The 23,244-nt window shown below is 41.9% G+C and overlaps 2 protein-coding genes across 3 annotated transcripts; one reads left to right on the forward strand and one right to left on the reverse strand.

Annotated features, from left to right (window-relative positions):
* Positions 1 to 1,034: 1,034 nt before the first annotated feature.
* Positions 1,035 to 7,177, reverse strand: ghitm (growth hormone inducible transmembrane protein). Its single transcript, XM_080789098.1, has 9 exons — positions 7,091 to 7,177; positions 6,184 to 6,337; positions 5,442 to 5,544; positions 4,468 to 4,579; positions 4,038 to 4,179; positions 3,532 to 3,640; positions 2,587 to 2,775; positions 2,121 to 2,292; positions 1,035 to 1,855 (listed from the first exon to the last, which is right to left on the reverse strand). Exons 2-9 carry the CDS (start codon positions 6,307 to 6,309, stop codon positions 1,771 to 1,773), a joined length of 1,038 nt encoding a protein of 345 aa, XP_080645224.1. The 5' UTR covers positions 6,310 to 6,337; positions 7,091 to 7,177; the 3' UTR covers positions 1,035 to 1,770.
* A 1,059-nt stretch (positions 7,178 to 8,236) lies between these two features.
* LOC308332590 (carbohydrate sulfotransferase 3-like) lies at positions 8,237 to 19,807 on the forward strand. Of its 2 annotated transcripts, XM_080788560.1 has the most exons (4): positions 8,237 to 8,545; positions 15,529 to 15,745; positions 16,251 to 16,730; positions 16,869 to 19,807. In XM_080788560.1, exons 2-4 carry the CDS (start codon positions 15,666 to 15,668, stop codon positions 17,644 to 17,646), a joined length of 1,338 nt encoding a protein of 445 aa, XP_080644686.1. In that variant the 5' UTR covers positions 8,237 to 8,545; positions 15,529 to 15,665; the 3' UTR covers positions 17,647 to 19,807. The 2 variants fall into 2 exon arrangements, with proteins under 2 accessions (XP_080644686.1, XP_080644685.1); XM_080788559.1 differs by lacking the exon at positions 8,237 to 8,545 and having other exon boundaries at positions 15,530 to 15,745; positions 16,885 to 19,807.
* Positions 19,808 to 23,244: the final 3,437 nt, after the last annotated feature.

The raw sequence follows: 23,244 nt of genomic DNA on the forward strand, positions 1-23,244 counted from the left end.
CCAAGCCAACGCAGATGCTTCAGCGCTGGCGTTGTGCACCAGAAAAAGCAATTTACAAGTCTCACAATGCCTCACAGCATGATGCCCTGTGAGCTTGTAGGTCTGCTGTTTTTGGTGTGCACAACCAATAATTCAGGCTTTAGGGGAAGGAACGGTGTGTTCCTTCCTAGGTAAAGACTCAGAGGGGGCTTTAAGGACAGCACAGTGTAATCTGCACAAACCAATGTTTTGTGGTGGCATTTTAGCTTACATTTGGTCATGTTTCTTTTAACACATGGCTGATCTCACAAATAGAGATGTATAAAGATTATATAGAACATGTAATCATGTAAAAACGTGTGCTTTGATTGGAAATAAAACAACTGTTTGACATAGACGTGGATTTCTACCTGCACTAAACCACTGGTCGGACTCGTAAAGCACATAAATGCCATTGTACTGTGAGTGCCGTCACCTCACTCACAGTTAGAAGGTCCTGGGTTCGATTCCTACTGGGGACGTTTTCTCTCCTCCGCATCCTCAGTGCCCATAACCTAGGTGGGGTTGGTGAAATAGCCTTTCCGTGAGGAGTTTGCATGTTCTCCCCATGTAGGTACCCTTACAAAAAACATGCAGTAATCCTGATCTGATGGAGAGGAAAGGAACTGGTTGGAATAACGTTTTCCTTCCACGCACTACGTCCAACCGGGGAAACTCCCCCGTCAGGTGAAAAGAAGCGGCTTGGACTCATCATGCATTGAAGGAAGCATGTCCGTTGCTCTCCCCAGGTTGGCAGAGGGAGTGTAGAGCCCAGGATTACATTAGATAATTGACACTGGGTGAAAAAAATGAGTTACAAAATTGTGTAGATGGAAAAGAAATGCCCTTGTACAAAATAAAAGCAAGTGCGCTTTCTGCTACATGGCAACAAAGAGTGGGAAATAAATTAGTAATGAGTGTATACTATTAAGACACTATTAGCTACAAAATGCAACAGTATGACAATTTTGTGAAAGCTACCTACCACAAAGAGAACACCCTGACAAGACCTGAGAAACATTTTACATTTCTTTATTGAATGATTCAATAACTGGCACTGCCACAATTTGCAAAGAAGTGTATTCTAGTGCAAAGTGTGAACCTGTTGAAGTAAAATCTCAAAGTATCTTAAGAAAATAATATCACACATTTTAATAATTGTGAGAGCTAGAAGCATCAGATTTAGATGACATGCGGTTATGACCTTAGGTGTCCTGAACTTCTTTTACCCCAATCAGAAAAAATAAAATAAATAGAAAATACAAGGAACAATATAAACAAGTCGGGGGTCAGAGACGACATATTCAAACCTGGGATGCATCAAACATAACTTTCAGGATCAAGATAACAGCATCTCTTCATAGAACCATAACCATATCAATGTACAATTTGTCTTGATATGCTTTATTTATAATTAAATTATAAATAAAGCATATCAAGACAAATTGTCATACGCTGGTATCACATACCAATCAATCATAGCCAATCATGTAGATGAGGCACTTCCTACATTTTACTTTTTGGAAACCTCTTCATTGTATGGCGAACTGTAAATTAAGCTTTAGACTGATGAATTGCAATATGCACTAGAAAATGCAATCCACCTCATCTTCACAGAACAACACAGCATATTATGTTTTTATTTACCAGTTGGATAGCGTTCTAAAACCAAAACAGGGTAGACTCTGGCGTTGCGCTGCTTGTGTACGTAGTGGAAGTGAAAGGGGACTCGAGTTGGAACGGGTGACGCATCTACTTCCTCCTATTTCCGCCTCCCGACAGAATCATCACCAGCCTCATGAAGATATTCAAAGTGTCCATGTAAATACCCATGCACCTGTATGAAAAGACAGTGAGAAGAGGGGGAGAGCAGCCCAGGTACAAGGTTTAAGTGGTTAACTACCGGAACATTTACGTGAATCCAACACAACGCTACACATTGACAGTACTGTCAAACAAGTCTGTGAAGCTATTTCTGAAATCTATGAGTGTTTAATCTGCAACACAATTTAGAGAGGCGTCCCTGCTTAATTTCTGTCTCAGCTAAAAATATGATAATCACTGAGTATACATCATACATCAATAACATTGGCATTACGTACGCATTGATGGGGTCAAATTTCTGGACACCGTAGAGGGGGTAGGTCTCGGCTTTCTTGATGATCTTCTGCGTATCGTACAGGAGGAAAGCGCTGAACAGCAGCAGACCCCCGTAGACGGCCACCCCGTAGAGGCCAGCTCCGAGCGCTGAGGTGGGGGGCAGGAACATCGATCCTGGACGGGACATGAAATGCATGGCGATGAAAACTGACCCAACAATTAAAAACCTTCACACCAATGCAAACCGACAGCTACATTTTGAGTGTCAACCTAACTTCCAGAGTGTACAAATGTCAACAAATGGATTCCATTTATTTACTTTACATTTATATGAGTCAACACTGAGGAGTAGTTTACTGTGTACGCATGGTTTCGGGATGTACAAAAGGAAGATTTTGAGATAAACAGAGTTCAGATTCAATTCAAAGGGCAGTGTTGGAAATGAATTATGAAACCAATAACACTAACCAATGGAGGAGGCGAAGACCACTCCGAAACCAACAGCCAGTGGCCCACCCATGTAGAGGAACTTCTCGCTGGGGGCACACATGGCCACCGTAGAGAGGCCACCCACGATGCCCGTTGTGTACCAAGCGGCCCTCAGCATCAGGGGTCCTCCCAGAAGAGTGAGTGGGGCGATGACGGCGCCCATTACACCTTTTTCAAAGCAGTGGAAAAACAAACAAATGGGAAATTAAAAACAGTGCAGCTCTTATCTGTTGTGGCCATCAGTTGTAGCAGCTAGCAGTTACTGCCACCTAGTGTTCAGTTGAAGTAAAAGCAAGGAAAATGTAACAAAAAGTGTCTGGTTAATGTAGACAAAATCAAATGTAATTTTGACCAATTACCTCAATAGTGATATTGTGGAGGCAAGTGCTTTCATAAAATATTTACATAAATCCTTTTTTATCAATAAACATGAATAATGGCTAATAACACCTAGAACTGTCAAGAGAATTATATAACTTCACTGTAATTCAGCCTTCAAAACTAGTATGACAGAATTACTCACTCTCGCAGTAACTAAGTAACAATAACCAAAATCTCAGACTATTAAAAACACCACAAATGCCCGGGGGTATTCAGGACCATTAAATCAGAGCGCCCAGCGATAAAACAATCTTTGATTAGAATCATTCACGTTATGCACGTTTTAAGATTTTCGATCTGATCCGCAAAAAATGGGGGGGGGGGGGGGGGGACATTTTGGATGACGTCCCAACCGGAAATGACATAGAATGTTGCCCAACAGATGCCCCCAGCCTGTGGAGCGATGCAATCGGTTTTGATATCAATAAATCTCTATCCTTTTACTAATCTCCGTCCTGAGCGCTGGGCGTCACTATTTGATAGGACGGAGAACTCCGTTTATGCCGCTCAGGGTGTCAATACATTTGTAAACATCTAAATTACCTGCATGGAGCATCCAGGCAAGATGTTTAGGCATCGGACTCTGGTCATATGAAATGGACCTGACCAACATGCCTGCTCCAATCATGGCCGCAAACGTAGCTCCCATTGCCTGAGTTATAAAACAAAGTTTAGATAGAATTGTTGTAATTAAACACCAAGAATACAGCGCTTTCCTGTCATAGTTGAAAAAAGGAGCAGAGTATAGAGAACTGACTTTAACTTTCTCAAACAATAACGCAGTAAGTAGCAGATCCACAAGCTTTTGAGCTTGTCAATCTGCTACTTTTGATTTTGAATCCTGAAAAGTCACAGTTTTGGACATAATAGGTTTCCACAGACTATAGCAACATATTATTTGTTTTGTTTATCAGAACCCAACCGTTGACATCCCTACTTCAAATGTGTTCTGCAGAGTATTCTGTAAGGATCAGACTCTAAAGGGCCTCATATCTTAACCCAGTGAACCCTAACATCAGCAACTATTCAGTGATAAGTGAAGGATTTACCAGCCAAGAGCCCCCCATCATCAGACCCATGAGAGCTGGGGTTCTGCTCACTGCAACAGCTGACATGGCCGTCAATCCAATACTGCCAGCGAAATATGCATAGGTGGTGTGGATTCTGTCCTTGACGTACTGGGGCCAGATCCTGTACAGAGAAGACAAAAGATAAGTCTTAGTACACAGTAAAAGAGTATTCATGTAAGAGTGTAAAAATGGAACCAAATGGGCGGTTCCATTTGTTCCAGTGTTTTGCTTCCAGTGTTTTGCAATTACAAAATAGTATAGAAAGAAACAAAAAAGGAAAGAAAGTCTGATGATAACAGGACAACAATATCAAATTATACTTGAGGTGCGTGCTCTTGTGTATATGACCAATTTTATTATTATTTATTATTTGTATCAATCCAGAGGGATTGGTAAGGCAACTACTTACACTGCTTTCTCAATGGCACCGATCTCATTAGACATGCCTAGTCCATAGTAACACAGGGCACCAAGGCCTACAGCAGCACCCCCAGCCAGCATCATTCTTCCCATGCTGTCAACTGTGGATAGGGAGCAGGGAGGGGAAACATTAATTTCATATACATTAACACAGCAAACGATACCGTGCTTTTCAATGGGTTTTGGTTGAATGGCCATTGCCGTTCGGTCAGTCACGACATTCAGCTGGTCTGTTACTGTAGCAGACCGCCGCTACAGTATGATAAACACAGTGCACTCCTGAATCATATCAATCCGAAGTGCTTTGTTTATGACCTATCGAACAAGGCAGCCAATGCTAAACGTAATTTTACAAGATTTTGCACGTGTCGCGCTGGACAGACCACATTGGCATAAATATCTAGCTATGTTCTTTACTGTAAGCAATGACATTATTATTATTATTTTAAATCAATAAAATCATTATTATATTTTGTGTCAAATTATTGACTTAAAGGGATATTTCACTTTCAAAAAACCTTTTGATCATTTTATCATCTACTCAGGATTATGTGAACACCACAGTTTTTAAATTGCTTGATTCTTGATTGCTTGATTTTAGCTGCCATCCTTTATGGTGACTGATTCTGCCCTCCTAATACGTGAGGTTCTTTTGCCAAAACATTATTACAAATATATGAAAACAGTAAAAGAAAAAACACGGCCCCCTCACATATTAGGAGTCACCAGAAAAAAGGACGGGTGTTTTCGATGAATCTATCATGGTTAAAATGGAGTTAGAAGTTTTTCTATCTCTGGGACCCCCAATTTCAAATGGACGCGTACACTCCATTTGGTTCCAAGCTATCAATTAGCTGGGGACCCCCTGGAACTTCCTCAAGGACCCCTGGGGGTCCCCGGACCCCACTTTGGGAAGCACTGATTTAGATACTTTTGTCAATTCAAACAAGCTTTCACATTTACCTCTAATGGCAGTATTTGTGGCTGGCTCGAACGCTGCTTCTTTGAGCTGGTCTCTGGTGGTCTTCGCCCGACGGAAGCCAAATCTGGCCTTTGTGGAATAACCCTATAAAAGGAACACACATCAGGTGACAAATACAATTTAAACATTTTACAGATGTTATTACGTTTAATAGGAGTACACTATGACCATGATTATCAACACATTTTGAGCACCAGATAACAGTGAAATCCACTGGAAACATTGTGTGTGCCTGTGAATTAAGAACTTCAGTTGAGTTGATTCACAGGCCCACACAATGTTTTGTATGTATAATTCAACTTTGTATAATATATGCCAGTGAATGACTAATGTTTGATCTAAGAAAAGCGTTACTAGCTGCTGCCAGTGATTAGCAAGCATCAACATCAATATAATCTTAGGCCTTTCCAGCTATATGTTACTTAGTTTAATCAGTGTTTATGAGTTATAATAAGGCATTTATAGGTCCACGACCACTCCATATGCAAATACAGCAACACTGATGAAGTGGGTGTATTTATGAGCAGCTTATATAATGAGTATAATATGTGAACATGCGCAATCACAACAAAATAACAGTTTAAATATATTTAAACTATTAAACACATACATGTCAGTGTGGCTGTTGCCTTTTTGATTCTGTGCATGTTCTAGAAAGTGCCCGTCATTAATCCAGTTGAGCCGGCATGTCAAGAACGATGACTCAGATGTTATGTTGCGTACCTGATGAGGCTTTAGCAGGTTCAGCGTGGAACTTCTCAGTGTCGGGGAGCCACCGTGTGTCAGCATGGGGCGCAGCCCAGCCACCCCTGGGAGACTCCTCAGGCATGTTAGCCTCGCCACCAACATGGTCAATGATCAAATGTGTGCTATCACTCTGTCAATAAATAAACAAACACAATGAATGAGTCAAAAACAAAACGACAACATTGGTGTAAAGTAACCATTGCCAAGTACACTTACTCAATTTCTGTACTTTGAGTAATATATTTTTTCTTCTTTCTTATACATTACTGGATTCCCAAATTGTAATACTTAACTTCTACTCCACTGAAATATTGTACTTTTTACTCTTTCAAAAGATTCTTTATACACTTGTGAAATAGGACATTCTGCACAATGAGTTACTTTTGGTACTTTAACTAGATGTCATGTATGACAATTTGTGCTTATACTCAAGTACATTTTTAGTTTGGGACTTTTACTTGTATTGATACTTTTATTTAAGTAAAACAACAAAAGCAAATTACTTTTACCACCACTGGTCAAAACAAAACAAAACGTGTTTTACACCAACATCATACAATTGCGTAATATTACATAATGATTAAACCTCTATAGATAGTTAATTCAGCTGGTTTAGCAATTAACAGTAATAGTAAACCAAGTTAACGTAGCTTTTACACATGATTTATTGGAGAAATTAACGCATATGCGTTATGTATTAACTGTTTAACCTTAACTGTGAAAACTAAGCTAACTTTAGCTAGCTGGCGTATTTCTAGAGACAGTGGCTTCGGAATGAATGGCGTATAAAACACCTCAACTGTTAAATATAACACATACTGTGTGTTGCACATTTCAATACGATAAAATAGTGAAAATAACACAGGTCTCGTGAGTTACATACCAAGAGAGCTGGTTCACCTTTCACGACAGTGCGTTGTTGAGCTAACTGAACTGAACTGACGCAATTATTTTGCAACCTTCCTGAATGTCCCACGGCTGTGTCGTCATCATTATGGGACAGATATCATGGGAGTTGTGACTGATGAAAAACGAATACCGTAATATTGTATTAGGAAAGTTACATAAAATGTTATACCTATACTCTGGCTTGGTGGCACCAAGCCAGAGTATAAGATTAGCCTAGTTAGACTCTCGTACTAAGATGTATTTTTTATCGATTCTGACATTTTCAATCTTGAAATGTCAGATTCGATTAAATTCATCTACGAGAGTCTAAATGTTAGGCTAGTCTAAGATCACTATTATCATTATTAATAGTATTGTGGTTTAGTTGATGTTTTGGTCAGCCTTTTATAATTCTTTGGTCAATACAAATGATATTTATTCAATTGGCTACCGTGGTACTTCACCGACTTTGTGGCGCAACGGTAGCGCGTCTGACTCCAGATCAGAAGGTTGCGTGTTCAAATCACGTCAGGGTCAAATCTTTTTAGATTAATTAAGTAAGGAGCCGGACCCCAATGGAAACAAGCCATAGGCTTGCTTGGGTTTCAAATCCTCTTATTAGCAGACCTTAAATTGAATTTAGCTCTGGTCAGCCACAGCCCAAACACCCACAGCTATATTTAACTGTAGGCCTACTTCCCCGTGCCCTTTCCCCTGCAAACTGCAAATAAAGTATCAATCAATCAATCAATCCATCAATCGATCAATCAATCAAATATTGTTTTTTATTTTCGGAGCAAAAATAGACAAAAATGTAAGCAATGCATGTTTGTGTCCACTAGGTGGTATTATTTCCCCTTATATAGTCCGCTGACAACGTCCATGGCTGTTTAATCACTTACAATTTAAAAAGTAAATGAATGAAACATAATCTTTTAATGTCCAAGCGGCAACCTAGCTGGTCATTGTCTGCGAGTTTTGTAATTTTATCTGAAGTTTCAGATACGACAGGATAACTTTATATAAAGGAGTCGACTGTCGAGTGTTCCAGTTCTGCAGTTCAGTCAGTGAACGAGTGTGCTGTGTGCCCTATGTCGACATGTCAAATCGCTTTTGGGACCGCGGTTCTCCATGTGATCTGCGGTGTCCATGTCATTCAGTTAGTCAGATTGGAGACAGCGCACAGGGGAGAGTAGCTCTTATATCCCGGCTTCATGTTAAGATAGTAGCCCACACCGAAAACTTTAAAACATGTTTTCATCTAAGTTTTCACCTGGGCAATGCAGGGCAAACATTTCTTTTAGATTTGATCCTTTGCCTTAAAAAAGTGAAATTTAGATGCGAAGTAAACGACATGGAATTAACTTTCACCTGGAGTCAGTCCTGTGCTGAAGGAAAGCCTGATCGCTTTTATGGATACCATGTGGGATGGATGCTTCTTCACAGAATGGTGCGTATACAGCCTTTGATTGGCATTTAGACCAGGCTACTGTTTCTGGCAAGTATTTTGATATGAGACTATTTAATGTAATTTTCAATAAACTTTGTTGTGGCATGTTTAATTCAGTTGTTCTGTTCAGTTCAGTTCAGTTTGTTTTGCGAAATTCTAAATAAACAGTATAGGCAATTAGACACTACATTAAATATATAGAGCCTATAGCTAAACACTGTAAAGTGTAGCCTGTAGCCTAGACTTTTCTTAGTTAAATTAAAATGAGCTATAGTGCTTATGGGTCCCACGCTCCACTTTATGTGAAAATGTGGCTTTGCAGAGACTGTGCAGACAGTGCAGAGAGTGGTGGGCTACAGAAAGTAGGCTACTCAGATTTGTATATCCTACTATTACTACCACAATGTCCAAATACTGTTAAGTAAGTAAGTAAAAGTCCTGTATTCCAAAATAATTAAGTAAGTGTAGCCTAAATGTGTATTGGGGACATGCCATTGCCTACCAAACGTAAAAGTACTCATTATGTATAATGAATGGTCCATTTCACAATGATATTGGATTAGTAATGAATGAAGTGTGCATCACTTAAATGTTGCTGCTGGTAAAGTTGCTTTACCATTATTTTATGCTGGGTACTAGCTGGTAGCTTATATTAATAATACTTACCGGTCCGGAAATAATTGATCACTTCATGTATGTTTTGTAATATTAATCTACATTTACTAAGTAATTAACTAGTAACTATAAAGTTGTCAAATCATTGTAGTGGAGTAAAAAGTACAATATTTGCCTCAATGTACTGCAGTGTGGTAGAAGTATAAAGTATAAGCTGTCAAAAATATATCTACTGAAGTCTGATCAGATATCTCTGATTGTCCAAACCTATAGATGTCTGTCTGTCTGTCTGTCTGTCTGTCTGTCTGTCTGTCTGTGCATGAGTGTCATTGATTACAGCTGAAATACTTAACTGCCCCAGATCAGGCTGCAAGACACAACGTGCCATATGACCATGTTTCTCAGTTTCCACGTAGCCTACACTATAATAGTAGGCTACACTATTTTATCACACCTACTCCTGAAGAAGAGGCGTATAATTAGAATGCCACGTTAATGTCGATTTGCCAGCAGGCATCAGTCAATTGGAAAGCAAACTTTGCAAGTTTGTGGTACACGAGGTATGGCTACATTCTTGTGTAGTTTGGAATTTGCAGACAAACAGAGGAGAGGTGAATGGTGCACCGAGACAGTTACATACCATGTATGATGCTGTGCTGACAGTGATAAACAATGCAGCCTACCATAGCACCTATTGTTCTCAAACATTTTCATGTCATGGATCCCCGTGTGTAGCTTTGGAACCCCATTTAACAAATAATTTGTGCCGGGGAACCCCATACAAGAAGATTTGTCAACTACTGTCAAACATAAAAAATAAAAATGGCCATTGCATCGCAAGATTCGCAACACATTGTGACTGTGGACCCCCTGGAACCCACTCAAGGACCCCCTACTTTGAGACCAACTGGCCTACAACACAATGAATGAAAGTGCCTTTTAGCTGGCTGGCTTGCTGGCTGGTGTTGAATTTGCCTCCACAACACTGACAATAAAGGGGTGGCAGATATTAAAAGCATTTATAACAAGATGATAAATGGTACAGTCAGTAATATAATGGCGGTCTGGTTATGAGCAGATGATCAAACGTGTCATATGCCTCAGTGGTTAGTGAATATTTGAAAATGTCAGCGTATGGCCATTTCAACACAGCTTGAGCGTTTGGTACAATACGCTGAGATAATTGGTGCACTGTATTATCCTGAGTGTTCATTTAACTCGAGAGACTGTACAAATGTAACCAAATGGATCCATCTGTACACTTTGAGAGTCACAAATGGATAAATGAACACTGAGGATTTCACTGTGTGTAAGATTAGAATACATGTACAAGTTGAAGCATCACTAGGCTTGTATTGATGATTAATTGCGCTGACATTATTTGTTTGTCTTAAAATCACATTTGATCAGACCAATTACTGCTATTTTAGAAACTTTCACCTATATTGATTATAACTTAGAGAAGCAAAAAAGCAGGGGAACATCAGGTAGATGCTTGCTAGAATGTAACGTTTTCCAGACACCAGATAATGCAAAGCCATATAATGAGTATGATTGATTGATTGATTGATTGAAAACTTTAGTCAAAATGTCAACAGCACGTGGTACAGTCAGACATTAGGGCTAAAAGACAAAAAAGTCCTGAGGACTTGTTTCGATGTGGTCCTATCATAGGACCCCATCGAAACAAGTCCTCAGGACTTTTTTGTCTATGTGTTCAGTTCACAAAATATTACATGTCTTATCATCCATAATAAGTGTTCAGGCGGGTTGCAAGCTCACAGCGCTTGTACATCTGCCATTTTAGTTTTTTTTTACACTTTTGAAAAGTCTGTGAGAACTACTGATTTAGAAGGCATTTAGTGGAAATGGCCACAGATCTTAATTAACGTTGACATCACTTACTCATCACTTTAGTCTCCGGGTCATACACGACTAGAAACATCCCAGAGGTTATAGTCACTGACCCTTTGACGAGTGACTGACCCTGGGAGTTTATGTGCACTGATCTGTGCCCAGGCCAGGAGGGGCTTTTGGGAGTCTCAGCTGTGTAAGAGACCTTTGTAGGCTGTGGCATGCGGCAGAGTGGTGCAAGACGGAGTGGAGATTTCCTCTGGGTGAAAGCGCACCTCAGTGGACGGGCCAGTAGTACAGTACACACCCTTTGATTACACACCGTTCCACGTTGACACTGTTATACGCTTACACGATCTAGAGTCTTGGAACTCTTTTAGAGTGTGAAAATGGACACTTGCTTAACCACGGCGAACCTTGGCGGCTGGCGCCCCAATTCTTTGGGCCTTCATGGTCATTATAGACAAAGACAGGGCACAGAAAAAGAAATTCAAAACATTCCTAGTCATAAAGTCACTGAAAAACAGATGATCTACAAGCCAAAAATGTGTAGCGGTGTGACGTTTCTTTTCCCCCACGTTTCAAAAAATGTTTGAGGTGGTTATGTGGTTAAGTGGTTGACACTCTGGATTATTTTTGCAGCGTGCACCCACCAGTCAGAGCCCTAAACTTCCCCGATTCCCGTTGGGAGAATTTCACATGCAGTGTCCAACCCAGGCCTGTGTTTAGATTGCTGTCTCTCCTGGGTCTGACCACAGAGCAGAGCAGCTGGCCCAGGACAGAGAGAGGTTGCAACAGGATGTTAGAACTGCAACCTCTGGTTGTGTAAAGAACCGAAACAGGAACCCCTGTCAGGCTCATCATCAATGTACACAAAATGCCAGGCATGTATTTTGGGTCGAGCCTGCCCTGGGCCTTGTTTCTCGATTATATTGGTTAATTTGACTTTTTATTTACATCATTGCCATCAGCAATTACTAGCCTTTCAGGTTGAAAGGGGTCCCTAATGGGCAACCCTAACCCCTAGTCTAAAGGGGAAATGTGTGGTTAGATTAAGTTATTAAATTGAGTTCATGTGTTTATTTTGTGAAATAGTTAATTGTGTTTACTTATTTATTTTTGTTTCACCCATTAAGACCCAAGGCTGATTCTACAAATGCCTTCTAAATCAGTAGTTCTCTCACAACAAAAATAAAAAATAAATAGCAGGTGTACAAGCTCACATTTTTGAATAACCAACACAAAAATCTAAAACGTCTCTAGATGCTTTCCCAGTTTTAACGGGGTAAGTTAAATAGAAACTTTAATCAAATCAAAATCAAATTTTCTCTCCAAATCAATTAGAGAATGTTGACAAAACATTGATCAAAACATCAGTAATGGGTGGTTTAGGTCAGAATGGTCTTTGCATGGTTTAATTGCAGGTCTGGTCTATAGGACTTGTTTGGTGTGAAAGACACACACCTACATTTCTATTAGGGAGTGGGAAGAGTCTGTAAGCTGCACTTCCTGCTGATTAATAGCAGCAGTCACACTAATGGCTTGGCCTTGTGGCAGGACCTGTAATCATTTAACAGTGATCCATATGCAATCACCAGCACCCTCCACATTCCACTGGTAGCACCCGAAGGATCCCACGAACCCATGTGTTTTCATCAACACAGATGTGGGACTATTGGATAAAAAGCTAGAAAGCTGGTTGTTTAGCCGTTTGTTTTTGTCCCGAGTTGTTGTAACTCTTATTTGATTTCAGCTTTAGCAGTTTGGGATGGCAGATATATCATAATAACGACACCTTATTCTAATGACCTCAGTGTGAGACTGTTATTTGTTGGACAGCCTTGCCGTGTTTTATACTGGTGTGGTGGACGAGATGGTTTGGAAGAAATACATGGATTGCTTGTATTACTTTTGTCCATCTCTGTATCAGTGCTCCACCTGTATCAGAGCTTTTAGAGACGGTTCTCAAACATTTCCACGTCAAGGACCCCTTGACATTATGTGTATTTGGCAGCGGACCCCTATTTGAAAACATTTTATGGCCCAGGGACTTCCAACATTTGTCAACATTAGCCATTTTCCAATAAATGAATAAAATAGGGCTATAAGTGTTTTTAAACTGTTCCTCCTTTTGCTGGAGACCCCTTGGAACACATTCAAAGTGGGAGTCCCCTCCCCAGACCCCACAGTGTAGAGGTCAAGGACTCAGGGAGAACAGCCAGTTCCAGCTGGTATACCAGTTATAGTAGTTTCAGTACTTGACTTGACCCATAGTATTATAAAGTACTACTTACTGTTTTCAGAGATCTGCTCAGGCCATGCATTGTGCCATCATGTACTTCTCTTTAAGCTGCTTGAATAAAGAACAAGTTAGATCATTTCCTGAGCCTCATGTGTCTCATTGAGTGAATTGATTAGAATCAAATCAGGAGACGATCTACTGCAGATCCATTCCCCCACAGTGGTGTAGCTTCTGCTTAAATCCCTAGGATTAGTGGATGGATCATAGCCAAGTTGCTATACTGTATTATCTCAAAGGTAACCCAATAGTAATCTTTCGGGACTGGGGGGTGCAGGATATCCGCAGCCATCATTAAATCCATCCTCAGCTTCATTTGACTGCCCACAGCCTCCCAGGTAGAGGCTTATTATCCTACACACTTACATAAGTATTATGTTTCTGAATGCCCTGCAGACTTTTAGCACCACACTTTAAGGCTTATAGTGACAAATAGGGTTCTCCCCCGGCCCACAACATATGTGTACTTATTCTATATACCTATGTGTCTACCCCTCAGTCTAAAGCTGCAGTTTAGTGCAGGGTGACAGGTAACCATGCAGTGACAGAAGAAAGTACTAGTCCTTACTTAGGTAAAAGTAGCAATACCACAATTTAGAAACACAAGGAGAAGTCCTGCATTCAAAATGTTACTAGAGAACAAAAGCACTATCTGACAACAACGTAAAAACACTCATTATGCAGAATGTTCGATTTCAAACTAGTATTGCACTAATCAGTTTATTGATGCAGCCGGTAAACGTGGAGCTGTTTTTCATGAATTTGTGGGCTGCTGCTTAGCTTAACCTAATGCCCTACTTAATGATGCATCAGTTATTGTATGTGTTGTACTAATACCATATATATTGGAGAATTAAATTATAAAGAATGGAAAGACTCAAGTAAAGTACCACAAAATTGTACTCATCCAGATAAGAGCAGATCTAGAAGCTCAGAGCGTCTCGTGGTGCGATGTAGTACTTGAGTAAATGTGCTTAGAGTTAGTTACTTCTTGCACACTGACTTTACATTTATGCAGGAGCAGCTGCGGTCCTTCAGATCAATACCCAGATGGTATCTCTCCCATCACAGTAGGCCAGTCATGAAGCTAATGGACTCTATCTCTGATTCTCCTCTCAGTGTTGACAGAGGAAAGTAGCTGTCTGCTAGTACTGCATGTTGTGGGTGGTTTCACGCTAAATCCACAGCAACAGGAGTTAAAATCAAACAAACAAACAGAAAATGAACATTTTGGTCTCGCTAGTTCAAAGACAAGAATCAAGTATAAACTTGAGTCGTGTCTGGGGTGCCACCAGGTTTTCTAGTGCATGCATGGTGGGTGGGCATGTTCCATTCCCTGGGTCTCTTAAAGATGAGATTAGATTCCAGTAAAGCCCTGCTGGGAGCTTTCTTTCTTTTCTCACTTTGTTATGAGATGCGCTTTTGTCCCAGAGTGAGTCGCACCATCTTTTGGCTTTGCCAAACACTCTACACAACGCCATTGTTATGGAAGTTTGCATATACGCAGGAGGAGAGTTTGAGGCGCAGCTAGGGCAGAAAAAAAGGCTCAGCAAAACCAGGGCTTTGCAGAGGGACCCCTTTATTGTGGTATATAAGCCGACTAGGCATCTATGGGGAACTGACAGGTTTTATGGCATAATGCAACAATAGGCTCTTAACTTCCCCATTAATATGAGCAGCTATAAGAAATTTCCACAAGCGCTTTGACAGAAGGAATTGAGACCGAGAGTGCGATACATGGAGTGGTGTAGAGTAACTATAAGTACCTTTTCCACTACATCACAGAGGAAAATATTGTACTTTTACTCCACTACAATTATGAAAAGTTTAGTTACTATAGTTACTTTGTAGATGTTGATTATTATTACAAAACACACTAACCACTTCAGCCTTATATCCCGGCCATTTGAAAATAGCTGATCTTCTGTAAGCTTGTAGATCTGCTAAAAGACAAATTTCACGCGACAAATTGTGAAACGGGACATTCTGCAATCTGCATAATGAGCACTTTCTACTTACTTTAAGTACATTTTGATACCAATACTTTTGTACTTTTACTCAAGTAAATTTAGAATTCTGGACATTATTCTACATTGCAGTATTGATACTTTCAATTACGTAAAACATGTGAGTAGTGGCGATGCATGCTCGCCGCCTTGTTCGACTGCGCAATGCTTTTTTGTGACCGACAGTTCCATGTTCATTTCATTTACAGGATGAAGCATTGTCTTACGATGGGGAATACAAGTAACTCAAGGGCTCTTTAAGAAGGCAACCGGAGTGGTGGAAGATTGGCAGAACCTATTAAAAACAGTCTATAAGAGCGTATCCAAGGCACCGCTACATCCAAGAATGAGGATCAAATACACAATATCCATTGTCTTCGTCGTGGCACTTGTTATCATTGAGAAGGAAAACAACATTATCTCGAGGTAAGCCCATTTCAGTGATCAATGGAGCGCTGTTTGCGTTTTCAAGCAGTCGCACCGAGGCCTGTCCGTTGCATTTATCTCTCTCAAGCTTAAAAGACAGCTAACTTATCGTGGCGCGTGGCATTTATTTAGCAAACACAAAAAAATGCTGTTGTTTTATCTTAGCGTTTTGATGAAACATAACGTCATAATAGGCAAACGTTCATCGGAAGCAGATGTACGAGCTCACAGCGCGTTGTGTCACGCAATGTTGTGAGCTTGTAGATCTGCTATTTTCTGGCCAATATTAGGTGTGCACTGTGCAAGGGAGAAAATGAGAGGGCCATGGCATGGATAGATCCCAGGGCTGGGAGACCCCTGTTAACAAAGTATATAAGGTTTAAGACAGCTAATTTACCATGATGTTTGGCATTTATTTAGCAAATGCTTTAAATTAGTAAGTAAGTAATAGACCTATTTGCTCTCTCTTGGCGTTTTGACCAAAAAAAACGAACCTGTTTTTCAGGGTGTCGGATAAGCTGGCGTTGAAGCAGACCCCCCAGACCCCTCTCCAGACCAGAGGCTCCTCCTCCTCCGTCGTTCTGCTGAAGCACAATGGTTCCTTCACCACGTCGCTCAACAACAAGCTGGACCCCGCCTTCACGCTGATGAAACGTCGCCTCGTCAACTACACCGAGCCCCAGCCGGAGGCCGCGTCGGCGTCGGCCGGCCGCAAGCACATCCTCCTCCTCGCCACCACCCGGACGGGCTCCTCCTTCGTGGGCGAGTTCTTCAACCAGCAAGGGGACAACATGTTCTACCTGTTCGAGCCGCTGTGGCACGTGGAGAGGACGCTGACGCTGGAGGGCGGCGGGACCAACGCCACGGCGGCCGCGCCCGCCTACCGCGACGTCCTGCGACAGCTGTTCCTGTGCGACTTCTCCCTGCTGGAGGGCTTCATGGAGCCGCTGCCCGAGGACCATGTCACCGCCGCGCTGTTCCGCAGGTAGGGGCTGTCTGTCAGCGCAGGCACACTTTAGCGTCACCAAGATTCCACAATTATCTCAAACAATTGAAATGATCTCAAATAATTGAAATTATCTCAAATAATTGCGATTAGACGATTATGTAATAATTGTGACAGGCCTATACATCCGCAGGGAGTCCAGCAGCTCGCTCTGCGAGGATTCCGTCTGCAGCCCCTTCGTCAAGGGCGTGTTCGAGCGCTACCACTGCAGGATGCGGCGCTGCGGGCCCCTCAACCTGACCATGGCCTCCGAGTCCTGCCTCCAGAAGGAGCACAGGGCCATCAAGTCGGTGCGCGTGCGTCAGCTGGAGACGCTGCGCCCGCTGGCCGAGGACCCGCGCCTGGACGTCAAGTTCATCCAGCTGGTGCGCGACCCCAGGGCCGTGCTGGCCTCGCGCATGGTGGCCTTCGCCGACAAGTACAAGAACTGGAAGCAGTGGGCGGCGGACGGCCACGAGGTCCCCGTCGACGACGACGAGGTGCGGAAGCTGAAGGGCAACTGCGACAACATCAGGATGTCCGCCGAGGCGGGCCTGAGGCAGCCGCGGTGGCTGCGCCGCCGCTACATGCTGGTGCGCTACGAGGACATCGCCCGCTTCCCCATGCGGAAGGCGGCGGAGATGTACAGGTTCTCGGGGATCCCGTTCACGCGCCAAGTGAGGCTGTGGATCCTGCGGAACACGCAGGCCTCCAAGGAGGCCAGCGGCGTGTACTCCACGCAGAAGAACTCGTCGGAGCAGGTGGAGAAGTGGAGATTCGGCATACCCTTCAAAATAGCACAGGTCGTGCAGAAAGTGTGCGGGCCCACGCTGAAGCTGTTTGGGTACAAGTTTGTGAACAGCGAAAAAATGCTCACAGACAAGTCCGTCAGTTTGATAGAAGAAAAAGTGTTTAAGTTTACATAGACTTTGACAAACATGAACAATGAACCCTGACAGAGGCAAAGCCAACAGCCAGGATCATCTGGATGGATCGATATTTATTAGAACTTGTGTATATCTGAGAGATACAGTAAAGTATTAAATATTTTATGATGATGTGCTATTTAAAGTTTATTACACTACTAACAAAAAGAAGATCAATGAACAAAAGTTCCCATTGAATGCAATATGTTCATATTGCATTTAATGCTAAAAAGAAAACAGGGATTATTATACCACTCCAAATTAAACGATCTGGGGCTAGTATTGTAAACCCGGGGCTCCACCGGGCGCGTCAGCGTCGCGTCTCCGTCAACGTTTTTAATCAATGAAGGGTGGCTCCACTGCCCGCGTTGTGTTGCGTTGCGTTGTGTGACTGCATTAAAATTGCCCCGGTTCGTTTTTTGACGCACATGACGAAGACGCAACGCGCCTGGTGGAGCCCCGCCGTTAGCAAATATGGCATAATAGAGAAAGCTCTGTCCTTACTCATTGAGAACAGTATGTAGTTGTTTCAAATGCTCCGAAAAGAAGAGAGAGAGAGAAAACGTCCGGTAGCTTCTAAAGGTGACTTGCTGAACTTGCACAGTACTTCTATTAAATTACGTTTTGTCAAACAAGTCATGGGCGAGCAACAGAAGCTGCTTTTATACCAAAGAAACTTGAAGTGAAATGTAGTCGGCAGGTTAACTGAATGAGTTGCCTTGTACGGCGACACACGTTGCAGGAAAAGGAAATACCAGTGCCTTGCCATGTAATTTCTACAGTGCCCAACATTAACCACTTAAACCCTTTTTTCAAAAAATAGCCTATCTATCTATCATCTACAAGCTCACAACGCCTCGCATTGTGCAGCTTGCGGATCGTCCGCTATTTTAGAAAATGATGTGTGAACACTTTTGAAAATGTTTGAAATTTGTCCGCCTATAATGACGTGCCCCAAAAGCCGGGGCGCCAGCCAGGGTGAAAGTGGTTAATGAAGGGATGTTGTTTCATGCTAATTTATTTTTTTTCCCCCTCTGTTTGCTGAAAGGTCATTATGGCTCCAGCTCTGAATGTGCTCCACACATTTCCTCCCCCCGCAGTGTGGGCACTTTTCTCTTTTTTTGCACATGCATTACTGTACTTTGCTGAAAACGTGGGGTTATGCTTTTTAATTGGCCCCGAAGAGTTTGTTTGAAGTTGTCCTCGTGACAGTGCTGGGACCCGTTGTGTAAAAACAGATGTTTACGGTGGTACTATGTACTGTACGTGTACTGCAGTGCAGACATTCCAACTGCAGCTGGTATGCAGAGGATCGTGTGAGGTTTGTCGGCAGGTCTGTGTCTATTGACACAAGTGGCTCATGGCTGGTGATTAACAGGGGCCCTGATATACCCAGGCCGGTGAGGCTGTTTGTCCATATGCCTGTCTGTTTTTTGGTTTGTGTGTGTGTGTGTGTGTGTGTGTGTGTGTGTGTGTGTGTGTGTGTGTGTGTGTGTGTGTGTGTGTGTGTGCGCGCGTGTGTTTTATCTCTTTTGTCACAATGGTTAATGGTTACAACTATGTTTGTTAAGGACACAATGTGGTTCATATTTGTTTTAACCACATAAACCCTATAGGCTACTTAGCACATCACATACTAGGTCTGCTCGAATTTCTCTCTACACACCAAATCTGTGCTGACATTTGCTGGGGAAAAAGAAAGCCAAAAAGAAAATACAATACAATACAATTAAATAAAACAATCACTGCATGTTTGACCCAGGATATAGGCTATAGGGTTCAAGTGGTTAATAGTAGCGATGAAACCAATGATGTCTATGATAGATAGATATACACAACAACATCCTGTATTACTGTGTATGGTCACTGTTGGATAACAGAGATTTAGAAACGGCAGCGTACGCTCAAGCAAATGTGGAACAGCTTGTAAAAAAAATAGATATTTTATATTGTTGGTCCATATACTGTATGTGTTGATCTTCAATGCTTTGCTGCTTATAGAGAACGTGAATGAGTTGCCTTGTATACATACAGTACAGTATAGTAGTAACGCTCTCTCTCGATGCAGGAAATAGGAAAATGCCAGTGTGCCTTTTTGTAGTCTAACAAACAATGAACACAGACACAGATGCAATATTGAAAATGGTGACAGTATCGATAAAGAAATATCCATTGTATATTTGTTGTTTGGGTTATTATCATGCAGTTTCCTCATTTTACTCCGTGAGCAAAATGGTATCTGTCGGGTGGACACACCTCATATGAACAAAAACCTTTTCAGGATTCAAATTCATACGTAGCAGATCCATCATCAACATGCAGCTCAAAACGGATCTGCTATACTTTGGATGCTTTCGTGAGTGAAAAACACACACAAACCTAGGAGGAGGAGATAAGAAGGTTGCAGCCCCGGCAGCGACTAAATGCAATGTATACATCCAGTATACTTAACTGTATATATATTTGTGTTTGACTGGAGCAGCTTGTCTGTCTTCTAGGAAGCGAAGGAGGAAGGATCATGCAGTATGGAGGCTGCTGCCTGCATGGTTTCCAGTATGTTTACTGCTGTGAAGGAAGGACCTATTTAAGTATCTGAAGCCAGCAATTACCCCCGCTTTACATATAGTGTGGTCAGAACCACCTGACCCCACCCTCCTACCAGCTCACTGAGTTCTGCAGTCCCAGCTATGTTGACCTCTCTCTTCCTCTCTCTCTCCCCCTCGATCTCTCTCTCTCTCACTCTCTCTCACACACACTCACACGCACGCACGCACGCACACACACACTATTTTTGGTGGTGCCCTCTTTTCCACACGCATGCACGCTCTCTCTCTCCTCTCTCTCTCTATCAGCCAGTCAGCAGTTGCATAATATCCTTTGATCTGGTTTAGAACAAACCACCAGGTATTTGGTTGTCTCTCGGTCGCACAACGGGCGTCTCAGATGTATACACATCACCACCACCGCTGCACTGCACTCATGAGTCATATGTACACCAAAAACCTAATGAGGAGAAGCAGGGCATTCATAAACTCTTATATTGGACTGGCTTTATGTGGGACGTGTGGAGGGTGGAGTCACTGTATGGTCGGGGCAAATATAGAATAGAATAACCACTTTCCACTGATTTAAGGCCCTTTCCCCTGTTCCTGAAGTGAAACGAGGGCATTGAGGTAACCCCAACCCCGCCTGCTGTTATATGGTGCCCCGCCACATCAATCACAAGGGGGTTTGGAATATGCAAAACAAGCCTGCACGTAAGAGAGATCAGATTAATGCCATTCTCTGCGACGTCTGTGGACGGCCGCGCATGGGTACAAAACCGGGACTGGTTTAACCCTTAAGCCTTCTAAATCAGTACAGTTCTCAAACTTCTTGGTGCCAAGGACACCCAAAATTGTATGTATTTGGCCACGGACCCCCCCCATCAGATTTATTTTGTGCCAGGGAGAATGAAGTTGTGTGTTGAAACAAATTCAAAATGATTCTACATTTTTCAAACACATTAAACATTTTTCCAAAAATGTTCAGAAATGTGGAAGCTAGCTTGCACGACACATTGTGACGAGCTGTGAGCTTGAATATCTGCACTTTTTGAGAACTACTGTTCTAAAGCAATGTTCTAAATATGAGTTTTCTGAAAAAACTTGCTATGCCTGTACATACAGTATAGCTCAAATAAAAAGATCCATCCAAGGTCCATATCCATAAAATCCAAAAAAATAATCACATGGGGGGTTGATGGGGGAGGACTTAGGGGATCATTCAAACATGCTCAGTGCCTGATCTTGTACGGTAGAATGTAATTCATAAAACACAGCTTCTAGCAAGTAATAAGAAGAGCATCGTTTAAAATACACACGGTCTGTAACATCATCCACGCATCCTGCAAGCAATGGTTATTGTTAATCGGTGAGGAGTCAGCTATAGAGGGTATGCGCGTGATGACATCATCATCATACCCGGAAGTTATGTGAGAGTGGCAAAAAACTACTTTCTGGTCTTGACAGTCCATACATCCAAATAGAAAAGTCCTATTTGATTGAATGAAATGACTTTAAACAACTTTAAATTAACTTTGTCACTCACTTTGCCACTCGATCTGCCATTCACTTCATGCATGCGCATACCCTCTATACGCAGGCACCATAACCGTTTAAACCGAATACAGTAGTACGTCAGACACCAAATGTCTTGAGTAGCCTATAATAAATTGACCTGGATTAAATTTGTAAATTGTAGCCTACTGTATCTGCAAGCACAGCGACAGACAGTGATGATGCATTGTGAGGTTGTAGATCTGCTATTTATGCCAAAAACGTTGCATTAGCTTCTCACGTGCTCATATACCGTAGGATGACGTGTAAAACTGTCGCATGTCTGAGTTTGTTGCCTTTAAGCAATGTGCATCGAGCCCCGCTAAAACCGAAACATTGTAGAAGCTTTTCTTTTTTTCCTTTTGTTCATTCCCTAATATCACACTGCTTCAAATAAAACGCAAGAATAGAATCTGTTTTTAATTAGCATTTTATGACACCGTTATGAACTATATGAAGCTACTGTCTTGCCGTTGCCACATTCAATTAAATTTGATTCTGTGCCTGAACAGGAAATGGCAACCTGGGGATTTATGGCGGCTGCTGATTGTACGGCTGCTGTTCTGCACAGACAGCCGACCGCGCCAAGGTTTGGATGGAAGATCAAAGATCAGCGCTGTGTTTTTTATTTGCCGTGTCACAGCAGCAGTACTGATCACGCACTTACTACAAAGTCTGTTCTGCTGTATTCTGTGGCAGTGGAAATACTCAGATTTTTCCCCCCCAATCAAAGTAAAAGTAGCAATACCACCATGTAGAAATACTCATTTAAAATGATATTCTTTTGTTAAAACAAGTTTTTGTTAAAAGGATTAAGCTCTGTATTCTGATAGGAATCAGTGCTATAGTGTTTGTTCAGTAGCTGGGTCAGCCTGTCTCTACAGCTCTTTAATAAACCAATCCAACCAGTTTGTTTTATTTTTCCCAATCTGAAATCTTGAGAGATTATGAATTAATACACAGAAAAGAAAAGGGCGCTCGAATTGGTCTTTGCCCGTCAGAATAGAATTTCTCCCCTAACCCTATATACATTATAATCATATCAGTTACTATATGTTTTGTATTAATGATCTAAATCTGCAAAGTAACTGAAGTAATTAAGGATGAATCCTGACCATTGTAGTGACCCCATAATATATAGTGGCACCAATTGAGACACAGATGTTCAAAATATAAAAAATCACCAAGAAGTTTAAGAATAATTATTAAGAATGAGCCTCGGCTTTTGAGCTCTTTTGTCTTTTTATATTCTCCCCCCCCCCCCCATCCCCCCCCCCCCCCAACGAAAACCACAAAAAAACATCCGATTTGAGAATACTTGACAGCGGTCAAAGAACGAACACAATAAAAACCTTGGAAAGAGACTAAAAGCATGGCCATGATTACAGCATCCGAAATAAAATTCACATTTTATACTGGATTTAGATTCTGCTAAGCAAGTGAAAAATGCCAGAGATGTGAATGTGGGCAGTGGTGCTATACTTCTGTGAC

The sequence above is a fragment of the Protomyctophum bolini genome (assembly GCF_963924005.1).
Source record: "Protomyctophum bolini genome assembly, chromosome: 18".
In the NCBI taxonomy this organism is placed as follows: domain Eukaryota; kingdom Metazoa; phylum Chordata; class Actinopteri; order Myctophiformes; family Myctophidae; genus Protomyctophum; species Protomyctophum bolini.

Excerpts from the sequence above, each read along its gene's own strand:
- ghitm (XM_080789098.1), bottom strand. The coding sequence starts at position 6,309 with ATGTTGGTGGCGAGGCTAACATGCCTGAGGAGTCTCCCAGGGGTGGCT. Across the intron at positions 5,545-6,183 it reads ACCTGCTAAAGCCTCATCAG|GGTTATTCCACAAAGGCCAG; the intron begins GTACGCAACATA and ends TTCCTTTTATAG. Across the intron at positions 3,641-4,037 it reads TGATGGGGGGCTCTTGGCTG|GCAATGGGAGCTACGTTTGC; the intron begins GTAAATCCTTCA and ends TTTATAACTCAG.
- LOC308332590 (XM_080788560.1), top strand. The coding sequence starts at position 15,666 with ATGAGGATCAAATACACAATATCCATTGTCTTCGTCGTGGCACTTGTT. Across the intron at positions 15,746-16,250 it reads GAAAACAACATTATCTCGAG|GGTGTCGGATAAGCTGGCGT; the intron begins GTAAGCCCATTT and ends CCTGTTTTTCAG. Across the intron at positions 16,731-16,868 it reads ACCGCCGCGCTGTTCCGCAG|GCCTATACATCCGCAGGGAG; the intron begins GTAGGGGCTGTC and ends TAATTGTGACAG.